At 31.2% G+C, this 21,485-nt stretch overlaps 2 protein-coding genes across 4 annotated transcripts; one reads left to right on the top strand and one right to left on the bottom strand.

The window, feature by feature from the left end:
- Nucleotides 1–1,686: 1,686 nt before the first annotated feature.
- Nucleotides 1,687–8,123, top strand: Bm8667 (Uncharacterized protein; the record flags this gene model as incomplete). Of its 2 annotated transcripts, none has more annotated exons than XM_043075779.1 (17): nucleotides 1,687–1,830; nucleotides 2,299–2,494; nucleotides 3,108–3,314; nucleotides 3,490–3,834; nucleotides 4,092–4,194; nucleotides 4,303–4,427; nucleotides 4,699–4,786; nucleotides 5,031–5,281; nucleotides 5,349–5,444; nucleotides 5,570–5,733; nucleotides 5,872–6,075; nucleotides 6,199–6,358; nucleotides 6,444–6,634; nucleotides 6,915–7,103; nucleotides 7,276–7,398; nucleotides 7,508–7,710; nucleotides 7,934–8,123. In XM_043075779.1, the coding sequence occupies 17 exons, from the start codon at nucleotides 1,687–1,689 to the stop codon at nucleotides 8,121–8,123; spliced, it is 2,979 nt and encodes a 992-aa protein (XP_042931713.1). The 2 variants fall into 2 exon arrangements, with proteins under 2 accessions (XP_042931713.1, XP_042931714.1); XM_043075780.1 differs by having other exon boundaries at nucleotides 1,771–1,830.
- A 1,765-nt stretch (nucleotides 8,124–9,888) lies between these two features.
- Bma-dyn-1.1 (Dynamin, putative) lies at nucleotides 9,889–19,456 on the bottom strand (the record flags this gene model as incomplete). 2 transcript variants are annotated; one of them, XM_043075777.1, is made up of 19 exons in its annotated part: nucleotides 9,889–9,973; nucleotides 10,983–11,153; nucleotides 11,337–11,494; nucleotides 11,664–11,723; nucleotides 12,028–12,180; nucleotides 12,325–12,454; nucleotides 13,927–14,036; nucleotides 14,549–14,711; nucleotides 15,006–15,163; nucleotides 15,436–15,624; nucleotides 15,857–16,013; nucleotides 16,346–16,540; nucleotides 16,661–16,769; nucleotides 17,103–17,214; nucleotides 17,352–17,542; nucleotides 18,683–18,832; nucleotides 19,002–19,078; nucleotides 19,180–19,289; nucleotides 19,400–19,456. In XM_043075777.1, the coding sequence occupies 19 exons, from the start codon at nucleotides 19,454–19,456 to the stop codon at nucleotides 9,889–9,891; spliced, it is 2,535 nt and encodes an 844-aa protein (XP_042931711.1). The 2 variants fall into 2 exon arrangements, with proteins under 2 accessions (XP_042931711.1, XP_042931712.1); XM_043075778.1 differs by lacking the exon at nucleotides 10,983–11,153.
- Nucleotides 19,457–21,485: the final 2,029 nt, after the last annotated feature.

Here is a 21,485-nt window from a genome sequence, read left to right as displayed (position 1 = left end):
AAAAATAAAAATGTATATATTAAAAAAAAAAATCAAATTTTAATGGAAATAATAAAATCCTTTCTTAATTCATTCGTTTTCATTTATTGTTGAGTTTCTAGTTGAAATCAGTGCTGATTGATTAATAAAATTAGAACTATTTCTTATTTTAGAATAATATTCTATTATTTTAGAAAATCGAATAAAAGAAAAAAATTTTCCGTAAGATATTATAAAGAAGTGATAAAAGAAAAAAGATGGAATTTGAACTAAAAATGAATGATAAACAGTTATTTCATTGACCAGAAGATGACTGATAACATAATACAAATATAATTTAATGAAGATTACATTGAAATTCATAGTAGTGATAATATATTCACAGTAGTGATAATGGCAGCAATGTATATGTGATAGTGATTATGATGTATACAGTACAGGATAATGATAACATTGATAACACTGACAAGAATGATCATATATGCTATCATCTATCCTAGGCGAGTTTGAATGATTCAAAATGAAATGAAAAATGATGAAGTTAGCAATATTAGTGTCAACAGTAATTATTAATGTCAATAAGAATATTTACTGAAAATTTGATAATAATAATAGTAATAATATAATTACAGTAGTGATAACAATAATAGCAATAATAATTATTATCATTATTGTCATCTTCTTCTTGAATTAACCATACTTCAAACGATTATTTCAAATTATTAAAGAAAAAAAGCAAAAGAAAACTTTATCGGACAGATATGACGTAATGATGACGCAATTTAATAATTATTGCATTATTCAGATGACATTAATACAATATCTTTAGAAGCGACAAATTTAATTTCAAAAAAAAAAATCGATAACTTTAATGTTTCAAAAAGCATTTATATTTTTAAAATATATTTTGTTATTCAAATATGGCAATACAGTGTGTGACTGTGTATGCATGTGTGTATTAGCAAATAATTTAAAAATCAAAAAAAAAAAATCCACTTCAACAAATTCATTCTGTAGAAGACTATAAATTAAAAGATATTAACTATATGCAATAAATAGTAACCCTTGCGGATCGCAAATAAATTTTTGCGGAAAATATTCCTATTCGTTGGGATAAAGGTTTTTCATTACGACCACACAAATAATCCATTCTGGCGTGGATCAATGTAATACAACGGTTATCGCGCGCCAAATTTTACATTTTGTTACGTGGCGGGTGGGAGACGCTTAAACTCACGTGAGACGTGTGATTATTGAGAGTTATCAAGTATACAATGCTAGTTTATTTATGATTGACAGATTTTGCATTGAGTGAATGAAAATAGTTTCTGCAAAAAGAAAAAGAAATCGTATATTTTCATCGAGAAATAGTTTCACGGAATACTTATATGATGTATAGGAATTTTACCACAGTCAATATAAAATATTATTACAAGTCTGTAAATACTTATCTGTTGACATCGTTTCCTTGTAGACAAGGAAAACCTTATTGATTGAAAAAATTACTGTATATATTGGATACAGCTAAACATATCCTGGATAACGAGTAGTTACATGAGCGATGTAGGCTTCTAACCTTATGTAGTAATTTACATATGCAGCACATTTTTATTATTACTCGAACTCGTCAAATGATGCATATGTGTTTCATGTGATATGTGAGAGTGAATGATCATTTATTTGCCCAGTGACTAAAATATATGGTTAATGTTATTTCTGACCTTATCCGGTGCTGCTTTTTCCAGCTTTTTTTCCTCAAATGATTGGTTGAAACAAGAACGAAAAATAGGAATGTACTCACAACAGAAAGGCCAACAGGCAGTAATTGATCTTAAACTATGGATTTTCAAGGTTGAAGGATTTTAATGGTTATAGAATTTTTAGGTTTGAGAGTGACGAATTTTTTAGATTTTTAGAGCTATTTTTGGAATTAAAGTCTTGTTTTAGGTATTTTGTAAACGAATGATAAAAGCGCTTCTTATTGATTTTTTTAATAGTTATGATAAAATGCTAAAAAGTTTCAGTCGATTATCGAGTTCACTAAGGAGTCCATGAATGACAGTAACTTAACTAATATTATGTTGTGGCATTATATTGAATGTTTTTTGAGGATTGGAGGAAATTTTTTGATCTCCTTTTAAGATTTGAAATTTTATTTGGGACATTTTCTCAATTTGAATAAGATGCAGCTGCTTACTATTTTATAGTAAAGAACTCCAGTAGCTTGTATTTCTATAGTCTCATTACTTAATATCAGGTTGAATATTTGATAATTAATGCAGTACTTCAGTTCGTGGTAAACAAATATTAAACTTTCAGTTTATCCGTAACGATAAGGATGAATTTGCTGTATGCGTGGAAGGTTATCGAAAGAAAGACATCGAAGAACGCGAACTAGAAAATTGGCGTAGTACAGCGATCAAGGAGAGACATAATTCAATGACTTTACTAACCGTTAGTGGCTCCAAATATGTTTTACATGGAGTATTTGATCAGGATTCAGCATATGCACTTGGTATGATTTGTTATAAATTATTTAAGATATTCTTAAAATATTTTTTTGAAATACTTACAGCTTTTTCAAGGAGTGACATAATTCAGTGATCTAGTATCAGTTTCTTGAAGAAGAAGAAGTATATAGTTTATTCAAATTTTTTAAGAAAGATATATTTAGAAAGCTGGGAAATTTGCAACCTTATTATGTATTATAATAAAGAAATTAGCAAAAGAGATTCTCATTTGTCAGATCTTAGTTTTTTTTTTTTTTTTTTTATCTATCGCCATTTTGAGTATCAAATTGTTGAATGCAGTAATAAATGCAGTGTCATCTAAGGGATACAAACCACAATTTTTGTCTGGATTAGTCTGTTAACCGATTTCAAAGATCTCATTTTCCCATTCCTGAACCTTCGTCTTTCTTCTAATACTCCTAAGATATATTATTCATCAGTTAATGATAAACGAATTATCTTGTAAAAACATTCTTTTTGTAGTATAGGATTCATTACTAATGTTGTCACTTAGGAATTGGATGGTATTTTGTATTTTCTAAAACTTATTTAGCAAATTTCACGATCTCAATTTTGACTGTCATGGACCTTTCTTTTTTTAAATAATTTCTTTTTCAGGATATCCAAAGACACTAATCGAAAGATTCAAAGATGGCTTTCCATATGAATGGCGAGAACTTTTATGCGATTACTACACTAATGTGGTCAAGCCTAATAAACTTAATGCATCTCAAGGATTACATTCTATGCTTCTCAGTGGCTTATTCCTAGATATATCTAAATGTTCACGTACCGATGGACATCGTATATCAGCGGTTAGAAATGGTAATTGAAGCAATTTACGTTACAATATGTTAAGATATGTCAAATTTTATATTCTCAGAAATGATTTTTGAAAGGTTATCCAATTTGTAATCAACCTTACGCTTAACTGGGTATTATTTTCTCATCTAATTATTCAAGTTTTTTTTTTTTTTTTTTTTTTTTTTTAATATTGTAGTGTCTTCACTTTCGAACTGTAACGCAAAACGCGCGAAGCCTTTATTTATCAATGACAAAATTGTGGAAGAGGATGAAGAATCAAGCAGAGACAAGCTTTCTTTATCTAAATTGCGTGACAACTGCACGATTTCAACCAATGGGTCTTCGATAAATCTTGGCACATCTGTTGCATCTTCAAGTCATGATTCCAGTGAGCAAAACATGATATCAAAATGTGATAACCATTTTATGTCAGCTGGTGGTGATATGCGTGTTGCTGGGATTAAGTTGTCTGTTGATAAAGACAAGTCACAAGACGATATTTTTAAAATGCCTCTGTTGCCGCTTCAGAGACGTCGTTCAAGTGAGTTTTTTTTTCCTTTTTCTTTTCTTTTTTTTTTGGTATTGGTATATGTAGGTTTTCTTTTATTGATTTACTACTTTCTTGACATTTTTGTTCCCCACTAAATGTTTCGTGTCAAAATTATGGGAATTTAATTTTCGGATTCCGAGCTTTAAATATTTGTTAGTTCCCATGCGGTTTCTGTTTATCATTATGGTGGAAATGAAATTCTTCTGGTATACAGAACTGATTAATAAAAAATTATCCTATATTTTCAGAACCAGTTGCTTTATATAATTGGACAATACGTTTTTCTGCAAATGACTTGGGAAATTCGAAGCTTTTCCCAAATTTTGCTTTTGTCGTAGTTGGTTTTCGTCCGTAAGTGTCTTAATTGTCTGCTGTCACTTTTTTAACATTCTAAGCTTATAAAAATTTGAATCATTTGTATGGAAATCAGTTATAATATATCTTTAAATTCATGTTTAGGGACAAAAATTTGGACTGGAAAACATCATGTATTGTTGCGGTAGAAGGTACTCGTTTATTGCAAACCGAAACATGTGCATACGAACTTATGGGGCCGATTAATACAATATTAGCAGCGCAACAAGGTAGTTCTTGTTTCTTCTGATCTTTGCATTTAATATGAAATAAGTATAACTAGGACTTATATTTTCATTTAAACCCTGTACCAACACTTTAATATTTTTTTCATATTCTGCAATTCCATGAATTGATTGAAATGTCGTGGTTTATATGTTGCTTTCTTCTATATGATATTTTTAATATAATATATAAGAGAAAAGTCAAAGTTAGTAGTTTTGCATCAGTTGTGCTTTTAGCTGAGAATTTTCTGGTATGAATTTATTTCTTTTTCGTTAGGATTTCCGAGAGAATTTGTGACACAATTCCTGAATGGCTTTCCAAAAGATTGGCATCGTATCCTATCATTGTTTTTCAACACATACATGTAAGTTTCCTTGCTATTTTTTTCACTATAATTTTCAATAGCAAAAGTATGAATATTCATACTTTTAATCATATTTTTCAGTCGCTTTTTTTTATTCATTTTTTAATATTCATGTTTTTCAATCGCTAAGTAATATATATGACGATTGCTGAACTGTTTTCATAGGTTCCAATTTTTTTTTTTGTCATCATAGATCTTTTTCTTTGCTTTTTCAAATGTTTTAAAATTGAGGGTCAACTTTCAGTGAACCGCAACTACCACCGCAACAGTCTCTGACTATTTCGGAAATTCATGACGATGATGAAGTGGAAAATCGTTGTGGTTTTCAGCAGAGTATCAAGAGCCATTTATCTGATGATAGTGATTCTGATAGTAGCGATTGTGATGGCTCATCTTCTAGTGAGAGCATTCAAAACTGCAGAAAGGACCTGAAATGTTCCACTGCAAAGCATTCCACTTCGAGGAAATCTGTCCGATATCAAATTGAAAACTCGTGTAAATTTCGAATCCTTATTCTATCGAATTATAATATCATATACATTTCTTAATTCTTGCTATTTAGATAGCGTAAAACCAAGAAAGAGGAGAGATAATAAATATCGACAAAGCAAAGATCTTGTTCCAGCAAAGCGAATGAAGATCGAGGGAAAAAGCGAAGGTAAATGATAATTTTATTAGGAAAACATGAGATAATTTTCTTTTGTTTCACTATCGTCCGCTTTTTTTCTTCTGTGTTCTTACTGTTTCATATTTTGAGATAAATACTAATATTTTCCTATTAAGATTCTGCAAACCTTTCTGTGTTAAAAACGACTAGAAGTGGCCGTGTTGTTAAACCACGTTTGGCAACGTGGACAGGACAACGAATTGTATACAATGTCCATGGTTCTCCAATAAAAACTATTGGCATTACAACAGATTCTATTTACTCGACAAGTGCTTCCGATGTAAACTTTTTTATTTGCTTTAAATTCTTTTCGTGTGGTAGTTGAATAAGAAAATCACTTTTGCTAGTAAGTCCATAATTAATAATAAATGAAATGAGCTATCTATGATTGATTTTTGGAAACGTTTATAAATTTCAGAGCTCTTTATCAACTCTCCGTGCAGTGACTTTACTAAAAACAATGGGAAAAGAAAACCGAAAATCTAGTCCATGCAATTTAGAAAACAAAAGAGTCCCTCTTGTGTCCTACAGTGATAGTAAAAGCTCTTTCTCCTCCAGTGATGATGATCGAAAACCATCTCCATCTGCACCTGTAACGCCTTTCTGTGGAAAACATCGATATGTAAGAAATTTTGATTTGTAAGGACTGGAAGTTCAAATTTCTTCAAATAAATATGCTGGAATTTTTAGAATTACTTGTTCTCAATCGAATTTACTTTCTTCACTAGAATTTTTTCATTTTCAGCGTAGTTCACGTATGATTATATCTTCACCAGAAGAAGGCATGAAAGAAAAGACAGCAAAAAGACATAAAATACGGAAACGTCAAATCAAAACCTGTAGGAAAACTCGTTCGAAGCAGAAGAACCAGTCTAAGAAGGGCACTTGTGTAAAAACTAGAGCGGGTTCATTTTTTATTTCCTCATTTTTTTGAAAGAAGAAAATAGAATGTTGCTAGCAGTATACATTATTTAATGAACTCTATAATAGAAAGAAAAGACGATGAAGGACATAACAGCGTTAAAGAAGCGGTACCGATTGTATCATTTAGCGATGTGGAATCGGAGAATGGTGTTGTGGAAAATGCAAGGAATGGGAGAATTGCTAATGATAATATTACTAAAAATGCGAAAAATGTGCAAGCGAAAAAATGGACGGGAAATGATAATACCAGACTGAAAGTAAAAATTTACTTGTAGTGAAATTATTCTGCAACCGGTAAAAAATGACTTGCTCTGAAGCATTAAACTTCATTTTTTGTTTGATTAGTCCACGAATATCAAAAAATCATTTTTTTGTGCACAGTGACGAAAAACAAATTGATAAAGAAATTAGGCTTGATTAAAGAAATGGAACCTTGTAAAGTAAGATTGATTCCGAACATTTTGAGACTATTTTATTTAATTCACTGTCAGTAATCTTAATATCTTCTAAGATGTAGCAAATATAAACCATTTTTAGTTAGCAGTTCGTGCTATGTGTCCACAGAGCGAGAAAGATTGGGAAAATGTCGCTGCATCAATACGAACACGTACGGCAGAAGAATGTCGTAAGCAAGCAATTGAGGTTCTGAAACTGAATATTATTCCACAAGAGAGTAAAACAACGGATGTATCGGCTGATGTGGTGGATGCGCTTAGAAAAACCAAAGTAAATTGTATATTCTCATTGTAATTATAGATAAGATCCAAATTTGGTAGCACATTTAGGCAGTAAGTGTGAGGAAGTATTTTGACATAATGTTTTAGTCAGCGCATTTTTTTTGTATTAGTTTCAGTATCCTTGCTTCCACTTTCTATTAAAATGTGAAAATGCGTAATAGGTTGGCACGCTTGCTTATCAGATTCAAGCGGATCGATTTACTCGACAGTATCTGAAAGCGGGTGATGGCTCAGACTTCTTCGAAGAAACGATGGATATTGGACCAAATGGAAGAAAATTGGCAGTTAGTTCTTATGTTGCAATAGATTCCAGTTTCGATTTGAGTCGCTGTGCTTCCATGTCTCCGACATAACTCAGTGGCTCGTGGGAGGCAAAACTAGTAAATATTTCAGATGATGCCGTCAGTAACAACTTTTGACTCTGATGATTCATTATTATCTGTCTTGCGTACGCCAACACCGAAATCTGTTCGAAGAAACATTCACAGGAAAAAGTTAATTCGCATTCCTGAATCACCGGACAATTCAACACCGAAAGTTTTGCAAAGGGATTCTTATGTTCCATTCAGATTTGATCCAGATGATGAGACTTACAGGTATATCTACTGGTATATTTCTTTCCTCTTAACAGAATGGTTTATTTGCTACTCTGGAAATAAAAAATTGTATGCCTGTATGTCAAAAAAGCATATATATATATAAATGTGGAATTGGTTTAACGCGTATTACAGAAAAGCTAATAGCAATTACGGCAGAAAAAAATTTAGCACTGTATGGTCGACCTTATCAACTATAAAAACTTGGATTCCAATTTTGCAGAGAACGACAGTTACGCTATGTTCATAAAATATTGAAAGTGAAGAATCAGTACGGTAGAAATCGTGCAAATGTGGCAAAACCATCATTTTCGAAAAACTACCATTTACAAGTGCCAGCAGCGCAGTGTCATCAGAACGACAGTGACAAAGAATCAGAGCCAGATGAATATTTTGAAGAGGAAACGGATTAATAATGTCTCACCACTGTATGCACTAATTTAATTGCAAATGGAGTATTGAACACTTAGGAAATTGGAAGAGCAACTTCCTGCAGATCTATTGTTTACTTGGAAACAAATCTGAATATCGTCATTTGCTGTATTTAACAATATCCAAATCGAAGGTTAAAGCGTTTTTTTCCTTTTTTTTTTTCTTGTTTTTGGTGGAAATCCTACATGTGCTAATCCAACAAATAATCTATGTTAATTATTTTTATAAGATATTTTCAACTTATTTCATTTTCTGAAATGTACTCAATTTACTACTGGCTGTAGATAATATCTATCTGGTATAAATGAATTTCTCTGCTTTTCTCCTTTTTCAGTAGTTGAATTGAATTTTTATTATTTGTGATGGCTTTATAGAAAAATAAGAAAATTCCCGATGCGTACGCTGAGACTACAGAATTCAGATGTGTAGAGAGGCTAAATCACAAGGACATATTTTTATTCATAAACATCAACTTGCTACACAAATTATCAACATAGAGACTATCATAGCTGGATGAAAAACCTTAAGAAACATTTCTGGAAAGAATTCCATAGCATAAATGTATTCAGAAGAAATTTTCTGGTAGATATTTGGTAATTCCAGAATTTTCCCTTCTATCTTGGCTATAGAAAACATAACGCGATTACACTGGAAGATTAATGGGAATAATAAGTTTAAGATTCAATTTCAAATCTTCATTAAAAGCCATTTTTTGTTCAAATATAGTGAGATGCTCTGATGAAGCGAATTTTAGTGTTAAATTTAAAAGCTTAAATCAAAGACTGAAGTGAAGAGGTAATTCAGCGAATGAGTGTCCCCTCTCTTTCCTTTCTAGAAATTTCAAGAAAAAAAAAGAATTATTCGTAAAAAGAAAGTAAAAAAATAAATAAATTATAGTAAAATGAATGTCACATAGAGATAAGTTTCACCACTACAATTTACAACAAGATTTGCCACAGACAATACTTTCTAAGACTATCCAGTTTAATTAGAGATAAGACTCTGAAAGAACGAAAGTAAAGCAAAATTTTTAGATGACTGAAAAACGCATATGAGATTTGGGAGTTCTCACAATTCACGGAATGTCTTATATATATAATGAAAACTAACATTATGACCATAACTAAAAAATCAAGGTTTAACTTCTATTCCTACTCTGCTTAGCAAATTAGCATTACAATACAGGATTAAACTTAATCTCGAATCTCGGGAAACTAAAAAAAAAAACTACAGAAGCCAGCTTTATTCTCTGATTTCAGACTGCAAAATTTATCCTAAATCGTTTTGATATTTTTTCTATACGAATGGAAGACCAAATTAAGTTATTGCGTTTTAAGTCATATATTTCGCTTTGGGTTGACAATATCTTTTAGATACAGAATGCAGACCCATATAGCAAATGTAAGAAATGCTTTCATGACTGCGCATGATTGGAAATTCATTAGAAAAAGTAAAGAGTAAATACTAAGAACCAGTACATCCATATAAGGATGCATATAAACAAAATACTAAGCATGTTGTAGTAAGCTTATTCAAGTCATAATATTTTTATAAAAGGTTCATTGAAACGATTGGCACAAAAACTGCTACCGCATAGAATGACCCTAATTTTCTACAGCAAAAATTAAAGTAACGATAACTTTCAAGTATCACTATTTGAATTAAGACTTTAGTAAAGCTCACTTCTAACAAAGAAAAATATTTACATGAGAAGAGAGGAGAAAGATCGTAGCATCTAGCTGGAATTCAGTAAGGACGTGAAGGTATCTGTGGTCTATCTGGTATCCTTGGTGGTACACCATTTTGAACCGCTGAATTGTTATGCACTCGACTGAAACAATAATAAACGCTTATTAAAATGCTTCGAAAATTTTTTGAAAAGAAACAAATAATCTAGTTTGCAATTTTCTAATTGAAACTGAACGCTACAAATTAGCAATTATTACTACTCTATACGACTGCACATCACACAACATCTCATGCATTAAGATATAAGCAAAATGTAACATACATTAATTGAGAGATGCTTATTCGCTAAAATTTTTAATAACACGAAATTAGTGGTTAAATTTAGTCCTATAAATACTATAAATATCTATAAATATTATATTTGTAAAATAGTAGTTTAAAGACTGGAGATTTCATATGCTTCGATAACAGCTTCATTACTTGTTAATTTTAACTTGCCTTCATACTATTAACTTGCTATCGCTTTAATTGAAATCATTTAAAATGGCGGAGCTCATAGATAACTAAACTAGATTATACAGGAAGAACAATTAAATAAGCAATTTTCTAAGATTCATGCAGCGTGTTCTATCACAACAACCACAACTATTACACTGTACTCTAAATAACTAACTAACAATAACATATAATGTCGAATTAATAAATGAATAAAAATAAAACATAACATGCATTATCAATTCTTTATTATAATAACAGGTCTAAAAAAATACTAATCAGTTACCCTTTGATGAATTATTTTGGACGCCTAAATGATTTCATAAATTCATAACTTTGAAAAATAATAAGTGTTAAACAAATGAAACAATCACAGGGTATTAGTTTCTCAAACTTCCTATGAACAATAATTATTAATTATAATTATTACGAAAAACAAACTGCAAACTATCATTAAGGAAAGAATTCTTCTGAATACCTTGGATGATTGAAATGTGTATTAATTTCGCATTTAATCATATGATATGCACCACACGTAATGCTAAGGGAAATTTGTAATCATAATTCTCTCAATATAAAATAAAGTTGGACGGGAAGGGATTGGGGAGACTAATGCTTTACAGTTGTTCATAATGCTTTATGGTTAATACACTTACATGGGTAGCAGCGGAGCAGGAAGGCCACCCGGTGGTCCCGGTAGTGGTCGACTCGCAAGCGAAGATGCACCCTGCACATTTCCCGTTGGCCGTGGTGGCATTGGAGCTGGACGCTGCGCAGTTAATCCACCACCCATTCCAGGTCGCGGTATCGGAGATGGTCCATTAGATCTAAAGTTGGAATTTTTTTTTTTTTTTTCAGCATCTTAAAAGTGACCTCTATTCCTGAGTAAAGAAATGGAATTTGTTAGATAATTAACAAAGATAAAGAAAGTTTTTCACTGAACCCGTCTCAAGTCAACCACAGTCAGAGTTGTTATTATAAAATTTTGTGTAAGTCCCAAAAACAGCTACCTCAACCAATCGCTTGCTACTGCAGGAGGTGCATCAGTTGACATCGTAGACATATTTACTTCGCCAATAATTTTTAACGCTTCCTTACAAGCATGATACATTCGAAACATTTCTTCTCGTTTTTGCGCTTCAAGCTGGCTTTCTTCCATCAATGAATCCTGTAAAACAATTCCATTGATTATCAAGAAATAACAGAAAAGAGAGAAAGATAGCACGCTAAAATAAATCTTATTTTAATCAATTACAAAAGAAGAACGGAGCATTCCGCTAAGCTTTGCTATTTCAGATAAAGAAAATTAGGAGAAAGAATGAAACTGGAAAACTGACTGTATCACCAAGCTGATAAAGATTAGCCAAAAGATCACCATCGCGCAGAAATTCACTAACCTGTAAAATAACTCAGAACTAAAAAATGAACAATCGGAAAGGTTTTTTTTTTCAATATATGCATTTCTTTAAACATATACATAGTCCGGAATAATTGATGTCAACTATATAATTTGTTTCAGTGAAGAAAAGCTTTCCCACTATATCAAATATTGCTTCCCGATTTTCCTTAAACTATCACTGACTTCTACTTTGCTATATGCTTCGTAAATCGTTTTTTTTTTTTTTTTTGTAAAGGAATAAATCGTTTTTTTTTTTTTGTAAAGGAAAATGTAAAGGAATTTTGGTTATTAGATGATCTTACTTTATTAACAATGAGAAACATAATTGCTTTCGGTACAAGATCTCGTATTGTTTTTGTAACAATCCGCATGTAAGAGTCGACCAAATTACGAATTGTTTCCACTTGACGTTCGAGCTGTGGATCCACTGATGTTTCTTCAATTTCCGTAACTGTCTGTCAAGAAGAAAAAACACTCCTTATTTAGAAAGTAAAAATAACTTCAAAGAATATATATAAAAGAATTTTACATTTATAACACATACCATCCATCAGAGCAGGTAAAAACGCAAATAAAAATTTGAAAAGTGAAAAGCTTACCTCACCATCTTCGACTGGTTTCTCCTTTTCTGGGTAAACACCAGCACGAAGAAATGATGCTTTCCAGGCATCTACTTCATCCAGATTGCTAGCACTCAATTCCAGTTGTTTATAATCCTTGTAGATATTCCTGATAAATACATCACATTTTGTATCATCCCGTCGCGAAAATATGAGTTATGTGCATGCTTATGAATCATGCGATTAGTAGGATTCATATAATTTGCAAGGTCAATCTTGCCGATATAGAATAATCGATCAAACTTTAGAAATATCAAAAGACAAAAGAATGAAGTCAGAGTGCCTAAATACTGGAAAACAAACTTTTTTCGTCTAAAATGTTAATATTATTACCTAGAAACACTGGTGGTATATCCTGTATTATCTAATTATCCACACAATATCAATCACAGACAAGAATTCTAAGGCCATTTTTTTATTTCAAACATTTATCAAACAAGCATTACCAATACTTTATGATATTATTATTGTTTTTTTTCGTCTCCTACTGTTACAATCTTCCGATCTTCGCTCCTGATTACTATAGTTGTTGGTATTACTGAAATCGTAACACCAAATTAATAATAAGAACTATTCGGACCTCATTTCTCATCCTTGTACATATCCAGACTTTTACAGCTCACAAAGAGTTGAATCAACTGTGAATACACATCATATCCTTTCAAAAGCCAATATCTTATATAGTAGATTCACTATACCCATAAACAGCATGCCAAAATAAAAAAACAAAAGCATCCAAAGGTTAAAGGTTGTTAATTTTGTGCAAAAATTGTTATTAGACGATTAAACATAAACACATATTTCCTACTTTCACTACACGATTCACATTCACTTTTAGATAAAAAACAATTTACAACGTTTCAATTTCAGGAAGAAAAGTTACGGAAATATCATGTCGCTATAGTTACCTTCTGCAAAAGGAATAAAAATATCTTATTGTTAGTGAAAGTTTAAAAAAACATGTAAACATTAATCACATAAGTGGGCTGGAGATGTTTTCTTTGGGAGTTTCCTGATTTACTTCTATTTATCTACAAAATGATTCATCTGCTGAGATGAAACTTTTGCAAATAAAGTAAACCAGTAATACCATTATTATCCTAGAAATTCAGATATAATCTTCTCCTCTGAAATAACAGCACCAGCCCAGTACCTCAAACCTTGAATTACAAATCTGAGATAAAATATTTGACCGCATAAATACAACAAGCGTCCTTATGTCAGGCCATATCAATTTGCCAGTAAAATAATTAAATTGCTTACGTGCTGAAATCAAAGAAATCATAGCAGAAAAAGAGAGCGAAGAAGAAAATAAAGAAATTTACTTAATTATCTATTGAAAATATTGAAAAGAAAAATTATAATTATCATAAGGTTTGCCTAATGCAACACGCAAACAACTACAAATAACTTCCATGAAAGCATAGCAATGGTAAAAATGCATAACAAGCAAGCATAATATAATGCCTACTTCAAGTTAATAACTTTGTTAGTTCTTTAGCACTTTTTCTTCTTTCAGCTTTATAGTTAGAGACTACAAAAATATTTCAGCTGCCAGAAAAGAGAGAAAAAGAAGCTTACTTTCCGTCGGGGTAGAACAGAGCGAATTTGTGCTGCTTCGACATAAAACCAGCTTCGAGATCTCGCAATTTTATTCCATCCAACGGTAGCATATACTTTTTTTCCTTTTCCTATAAATAAACGTTTTTAAGTTTCAGAAAAATGTGCTATTAAAACCAACTGGATGAGATCCTTATCTGAGAATGGTAAGATAGATATGCAAGGGAATGTTTCAAAACATTTTAGGGAAGTGAAAACATTAATCCTGCTAGGCAACTTAAAATTCATTATGTTCAAAATACTACCTAATCAGTAAATGCAATAACACTTTATGTAGTGAAACATTTTCAATAGGTATTTCCGGAAATATTGCAGCATTTCTGGCTACAGACAATCAAGCAAAAGACTACAAAAAAAAAAAAAAAACTATACTGAATGATTACACTTAAAAAAGAACACTTAAAAATTTCACCACAGCAACCATAATTGCTATAATTCATAAGCTATATGATTCTATCATAAATATAGCTAGATCTGTTGTAAAAGAATATTTTAAAAAGCTGAAAACAGATCCTATCATACAGGACAATGTTTATCCTTAGCCTAAAATCAATGAGAAAAGAAAGGAATGAAAATAATATACCTCGTCATCCTTATACCATGACAAACTGTCAGATGTGAGAACAAACCAACAATCTTTTGAACCACGCACGAAAGATATATTGTGCACTGATAACCAACCTTTCCTTATCACCTGATTACCAAGATTTTTCTTTTGTGAAGTAGACGATGCCTTTGCTTCCGCACTATAAAAATCAAAAAGCTATTTATTACTTTATGACTTTTTACATAAAACCATATTTCTAAATACAAGATTCTCATACTGCTTTCGAATCAGAATAAAGCAAACTTAATTTCGAGATGTGATATTAACGATAATGAATTAAACTGAATAGATTATCATTGATAACATAATAAAGTGAATTACGATGACTCCTCAACGATGATGACCTACTGTTAATGCATAATCAGCACTATGCACTATCCCATGTTATCACGGGTTAAAAGAAAACTGAAAATTAGTAATAATAGGAACTTGCTTTGAAAATCCAATGAAATCTTCATGATTAGTATTCATATAAGCAAGTTCGTAATCAACAAGCATCGATATGTGATATTTTGCAGATTGCTCTTTTTCTCGCATATTTGTGGTTACAATTCGTTCAATTTCGTCTCGTAATCTTGGATAACGTGCAACCTATAGCATATGTCTGACTACATTTTTTTTCTATCCAAAATGAAGAAAAAAGTAATCTTATCATTAGTCTCTTTCTTTATCAAAATCTCATAATTATATCTCTTCTTTTTTTTTTTTAATACTAAAAGAAAATAATTTGTAAATATGGTTTTAACGATTACGAATTCTGCTTCAGTTTCAATTGTGCAGTAACACAGTAACCATTACTAGTAGCATCGGAATTATTAGTAAGACTTAATGATATATATGCTTATAAAAATAATGAAGCTTACACATTGAGCACACTGTCGCACAACAGAGGCCAATTCATTTACAACTAAATCAACACATTTCAATGATGGTTCCTTTAGTCGTTCGATTTGTTTCTTTACAATAGCTTCAAATGCCATGTCAGGTGTGAATAGACCAACACGAATACCATGAATGTTACGTATTGCAATTTGTATTTCTCGTCTCATTTCCTACAAAATTAAATTCATTCAAGCGTATAAAAATCAGGAGTCAATTTTTTTGTCTCAAATACTTCTAAATATGGTTATACGCCATTTTTCCATAGGAGAAAAAAGCAAAAACAGAGGAAAAATTTAAATATATCTACGATGATTGCAATAGTTATTGTAAATAAAAAAACATGAGCTTAAAGGTTATGTAATCTTATTCAATTAGCAAGACCCAAATGAATATGAAGTCAACCTTTTCATCAATTTCCATTTTGACAATTTCGAATGGAAATCGTTCGTGAAAAATTCGATTAATTCGTGCACCTCCTGATAATTCATTTGTACTTACAGCCTTCGATGATGATCCTTCAATTGATCGCTCGATATCTGTTGTGAAAGTTTGTACCATCCTAAGAATAATGATTTTAGCTCTTTTCACGAAATAAAAAATAAGAAAATTAATATTATGCATATACATGTGCAGAAATTCAGCTTGGGTAAAAAAATTAACCCTTCTGTTCCTATCCTTCAAAACGTTGTATTAAAAGTTTTGCGATGTGAGAAACTTTATTTGAAATTAACAGAATCCAAATCTACGTAAGCAATCTGTATGAATCATATAAAAATTTATTGTATGCTTTCGAAAAAAAACACATTTAAATAAATTACTAAATCACAATACAGAACTTTTCTACCCTATTGATGCCACAGAAAAAAAAAAAAAAAAAGTGCGGAAACGTACTGCATAAGAGCTTTCGTCTTTCTGGAAGGATCATTTGGCTGGAAATTTTTATATTCATTAACATCCTTTTCCAATGCGTACAGTTTTTTCTGAAGCGAATCTCTTAATGCCGGTAACGTATCTTTGATATGGTTTGTAAGTTGCTGATTTAGCGTCCTTTGTAAATATGGTGTTCCCAAACGATCTGCCAGATGTCTGTTACGATAATTTTGTTATTAGACAAAGAACAGTTCATAATTTTTGATGTAACTGTACATTAGAAGCTAGCGATATCATTTTAAAAAAAAATAAAATAAACAAGTTCAAAGGATTCACCGATATGCAGGATGTGATATGAAGAATTTTCGCTCGGCATCAAGTGCTGCCCTAATATCTTTTTTACCAACAATGTCTTTCTGACCTCGATTTACAACACCAATATAACCTAAATATGATATGTATTTCTTATCGCCTGCTCTGTTTGTTCCACTTTTTCTTGAAAAAAAAAAGCAGAACAAAACAAAATAAAATAAAACTTTGCATTTGAAAACAATTTTTTGGAAGGAATTAGAATTAAAATTAACATCACATAATTGATGTGTTTACTTCGTTCTAAATCCGTAATTTCTCTGTTTAATATGAAATTTAAAACATCAAATGAAAGAAGAAAATTTACAGTTCGTACAAAGAAAACATCCCAATCATATCAGTCACTTTTTATTTCGAAACTGTTTACCTGTTTTATGAAAGACTTAGAATAATTTAATAAATAATTCACCTCTACGAAGTGGGAATAAACGATTCTCCAAAATATCACGAGCATCAGTACCTTCATCCATCAGATCCAACTTTGTTAACACACCGATGGTTCGCAGTCCTTGTGGATCAACCTGCAAGCATGGTTTCTTGATAAATGACAATGTTTTGAAAAAAAAACAAAAGATTACTGCTGCTCCAAAGAAATTTAAATAAAAGTTAAAACTGCTTAGGATTTCTTCATGTCCAAATGTGACACTGTCGCACTAACCTCTCGCGCAAGTTTAAGTGCATCAGATGTAGCAAGATCACTATTCGCTGGAGTAACTGCCAAAACGAGACACGTTTCACGTGAAATATAAGTTAACAGCATTTCTCGTATCTGATGCTCTATATCCGGAGGTTGATCACCGACCGGCACTTTTGTCAAGCCCGGCAAATCGATAAGAGTCAAGTTCAATACTGAAAATATAATTCATCTGAATATGAAGATATATAAACGGTCTTGCATCTTGCACAATAAAAATATCATTTCATTAATGCTGGTAACAATTTACCAGAAATGGTACTGTATGTGGATTGTTTCAACAGGAAGAAAAGTTAGAAATCTGAAATAATGGGCAATCAGTAAGACATGAGAAGTTACAAAAAGTGAGCATAAGTCGCTTTTCAATACGTTTAAGTGAATCGGATGGGAAACATAACTAATTGCTTAATACAAATGTTAAGGCAACTTTTTTCGTTTCCAAGCTTATTAAAAATACAATCACCTACTAAAAATAAATTTTAACAACTAGCCCGTTTACCAAAGCACCAGTAAATTCCCACTGGTAAATAGAAAAATTAGAAACTGAAATTTTGTTTTTTGGAAAAATTATTGGAAAAGAAAAATTTACTCAAAAAAATACTCAAAGAAATAACTAAAATTTTGATTCAACATTTTGTAAAAAGTTCTACAATCTTGCTTCTTTAGACACATCCAGGTAAATAAGAATTCTTGAATAACTGATTCATAGAAGTAGTAAGACGTTTTTCTGTGTCTATCTTGCCTTTAGAGGACATTTCGTCTTGTGCCTTCTACACACAAATCCAACCAACCTTTTTCCGGTTTTCCAGCATAGGACAACTCATTGTATCTTAGGTGATCTTTAGGGGATTCAGGTTCAGGAAAAGTTAGTTACCTTAACATAAACATTAAGGCAGAAGACTTCTATGATAAGAATAGTTCAAAATTTTTGTTTTCCAATGGTATGAGAACAGTTATATTTCTAAGAACATTCTTAATATGCACTCATGAAATTATTCAAGCAAGCAAGTGCCAAAATTTCTTCTTACTACTTCGGAGCACTCGCGAAAAAAAATATGTTTGAAATATATGGCTCCCCAAGAATATCACGGATTTTGATGAATTTCTTAGCCTCGTTACTGATATAGTAATAAGATCATAAAATCTGGAAGACATGAAATTTATTCCTCACACAGAGTGGAAAGCTAGAAATTAGATAATGTGAGGTACAACATAGGACAAGAATATTGGGCGAAATAACTCAAAAATGTTCAACAAATTCAATGAAGTATTAAGAAATATATTAAACGAAATACCATTCGGACTGAAAATTCTCAAATTGATTGGAATTGGCGAGATGCCCTTATTTTGACCCGTTATACGATCTGTTTCATCTTCAATTTCTTTCCTGATCATTTCAAAATCAGTGAATTTTTGTCCTCTTTTGTGCAAAAATTCTCCATATTCTAAAAATAAATAAATCCTTCACTCATTCACAATCGATTCCATATATATCGCGCAATTCATAGTTACTTGATCACGAAAAAGTTAAAGCGCCAAATGTTTCCACCATTTTTTAACTAAGTCCGAGAGTTACACACTATGGCATACTGAACCGTCATAACTGTCACTTACCTACGTGCTGATCATGTACCAGTTGCAAAATTAATGGTCTGCGGGTAACGATGCCTGATCCTCGAGGAAGAAAATCTCTAAAAAAAAGAAACAAATCTAGTAAAATCGTCGCAATGATATAAACAAATTACGAAAAATTCTTTACATTGTTCCAAAACAAAATGGAAAAAAAACTGACTTTCCAACGAAATTTTCGAGCACAGATGATTTGCCCGCGCTTTGTCCTCCGACTACTGCTATCTGTGGGAGGTCAAAGTTTAGTGATGTTCCTAATTGGGCAAACGCATCCTGAAACGAGATACTAGATACAATGAAGTGATCGGAGTATTTGATTCAATGAAATAATTTTAAAACGCTTCGAAAAATAGCTACAAATCTTAAATCTGATAACAACAAACCTGTAATCTATTAATAATCGGTATCAGGGCTTGCATGCCCGTATTAGCCCACGACATTTTCACGTTCCCTTGCTAAATAACTACCACCACACTGCAAAGGTACGAAGGAAGATTAGCGATTTCGAACGAATTCTCTTTTTGCTGTCGAATAAGTCGTCCAAAAAAAAATTTCAACCAATTAGTACCGCAACAGTTTGTACATAAAACGAAACTAAGCTTAATGTTTATGTACAGATTTCAGTGCCTGAAACAATTACAGTGGAGAGTTTCAAAAAATTTCATCAATTATAAACGATGCAAAGAACGACATCAACCCATTTGAAAACAACATTAAAGTGTCAATTTAAGGCTTTTTTTTTTTTTTCGAAAACGAAAAAGCATTTGGTTGCTAGTCCGGTTTAAAATGTATAAGAAAATCTAAACAAAAGTCAAAGGGAATGATTTAAATGGAAAATCCGACTTGTTGTTGGTAAGATAATAAATATGACAAGAGCAGCTGAGCATTTATAGCTTGTACTAGAAATATAGACATTTAAAAAACAGAAAAAGAAGGCGTTCATATGAACCTGTGATGAATAGCAAAATTGCCCAAAATTTAACGATCATATTGCCAATAACCATAAGTTAAAATTTTTTGTTTGACCCATGAATATTAGAAACTAAAAATACCGTTCAGAAGTAATTCAAAGCGGAAAATAAAAAATAGTGCTACAATTTTCATGTATCGATAAATGTTTCAAGTATATGCAACGTGTTTTCATTTGATTATTATCTTAATTACCGAAACTCTCGCGCAATTATTGATTGATGGATGAAGAACTAATTAATTAATTATATCACTTAATTAATTTAGAAAAGCTGCTTGATCAGAAACTTCCCATTCAATTAGCCCATTCTTTCTAGAACAATAATAATTGTAATAAGCGATGAAATAACAAAAAAAAAAAAAAAAAAAAAAGAATGGAAGTTTGCCTTTGGGAAAGGAAATTGCTGAAAAAATATATGGTATGCTTTCGCTATGCTTTGCCATAAGTTCTACTTTTTCCTAATTTCAATAACAGCAAGCAAAGCAAACATACCACATACACATATATGTATGCATACATCCATATATATTCATGCATGCATACGTATACATACATATACACATCAACAAATCCTCATAACCTCACATCCTAACATGTAAGCTTTTTGGTAAAGAATCAATAAATCCTTTCTAGTTTCTATTGAAAGAAAAAAAAAAGTTGTGGCAATAGGAGATGTATATGCACTTTTGCGAACATTTCTCCAATATTTTAACAGTCTACGATAGCAAATAGATTTCTATTAGCAGTGTAAGTAATATAAATAATTGAGGAAGTACATATATAATATATATATATATATATATATATATATATGTAAGAAAAACTGAATAAGGATGGAGCATTTACGCAAAAATATTAAAACATTTTTAAATTGGATATTTGTATAAAAACCAAACATTCAAAATCACATGAATATTGTAGCAAATAATCATCATGATAGTAAGATGACATGAAAATAGTTACATAGTTACATGGAGTTACACGGATAACGTCACGTTAAATATTTGACCAAAAGAATGGAACAATAAAACTTTTATAACAATGGTCGTACAATTATTCCCATGAAAATACGAACTATCCTCTATTATGTAAACAACAAACAATGAGTATCAGCATACTGGATAAGTTACAATCCATAAACTTTACGCCGAATATAACCATGTAAAACGAACTGTTTACATAAACATCACAAACTATTTGCTATAAACTATATAACAGTCGCTACTTGATTATTCACATCAATGAAGTAAATGTAGACGAACAACTGAAACGTATACTAAACGAAAAAAAAAAAAAAAAAACCTTAATAACTGACGGTACTAATAATGAATAGTTAATAATCCAAATATCAGTATATATGAAAACCTGCAACGTAAAATATGTAAATTAATCTGAAATAATTAACCGCAAAGTAAACAATACATTTGATACTAAGAAATAATATTATAAATCAGAATGTCAAATCTATTTATTGCTTAACACAATGTTTGACAAATACA

This window comes from Brugia malayi (genome assembly GCF_000002995.4).
Source record: "Brugia malayi strain FR3 genome assembly, contig: Bm_v4_ChrX_scaffold_001, whole genome shotgun sequence".
Lineage (NCBI taxonomy): Eukaryota > Metazoa > Nematoda > Chromadorea > Rhabditida > Onchocercidae > Brugia > Brugia malayi.
Note: the sequence above shows the minus strand (reverse complement) of the source record. Positions and strands in the feature narration are given on the sequence as shown.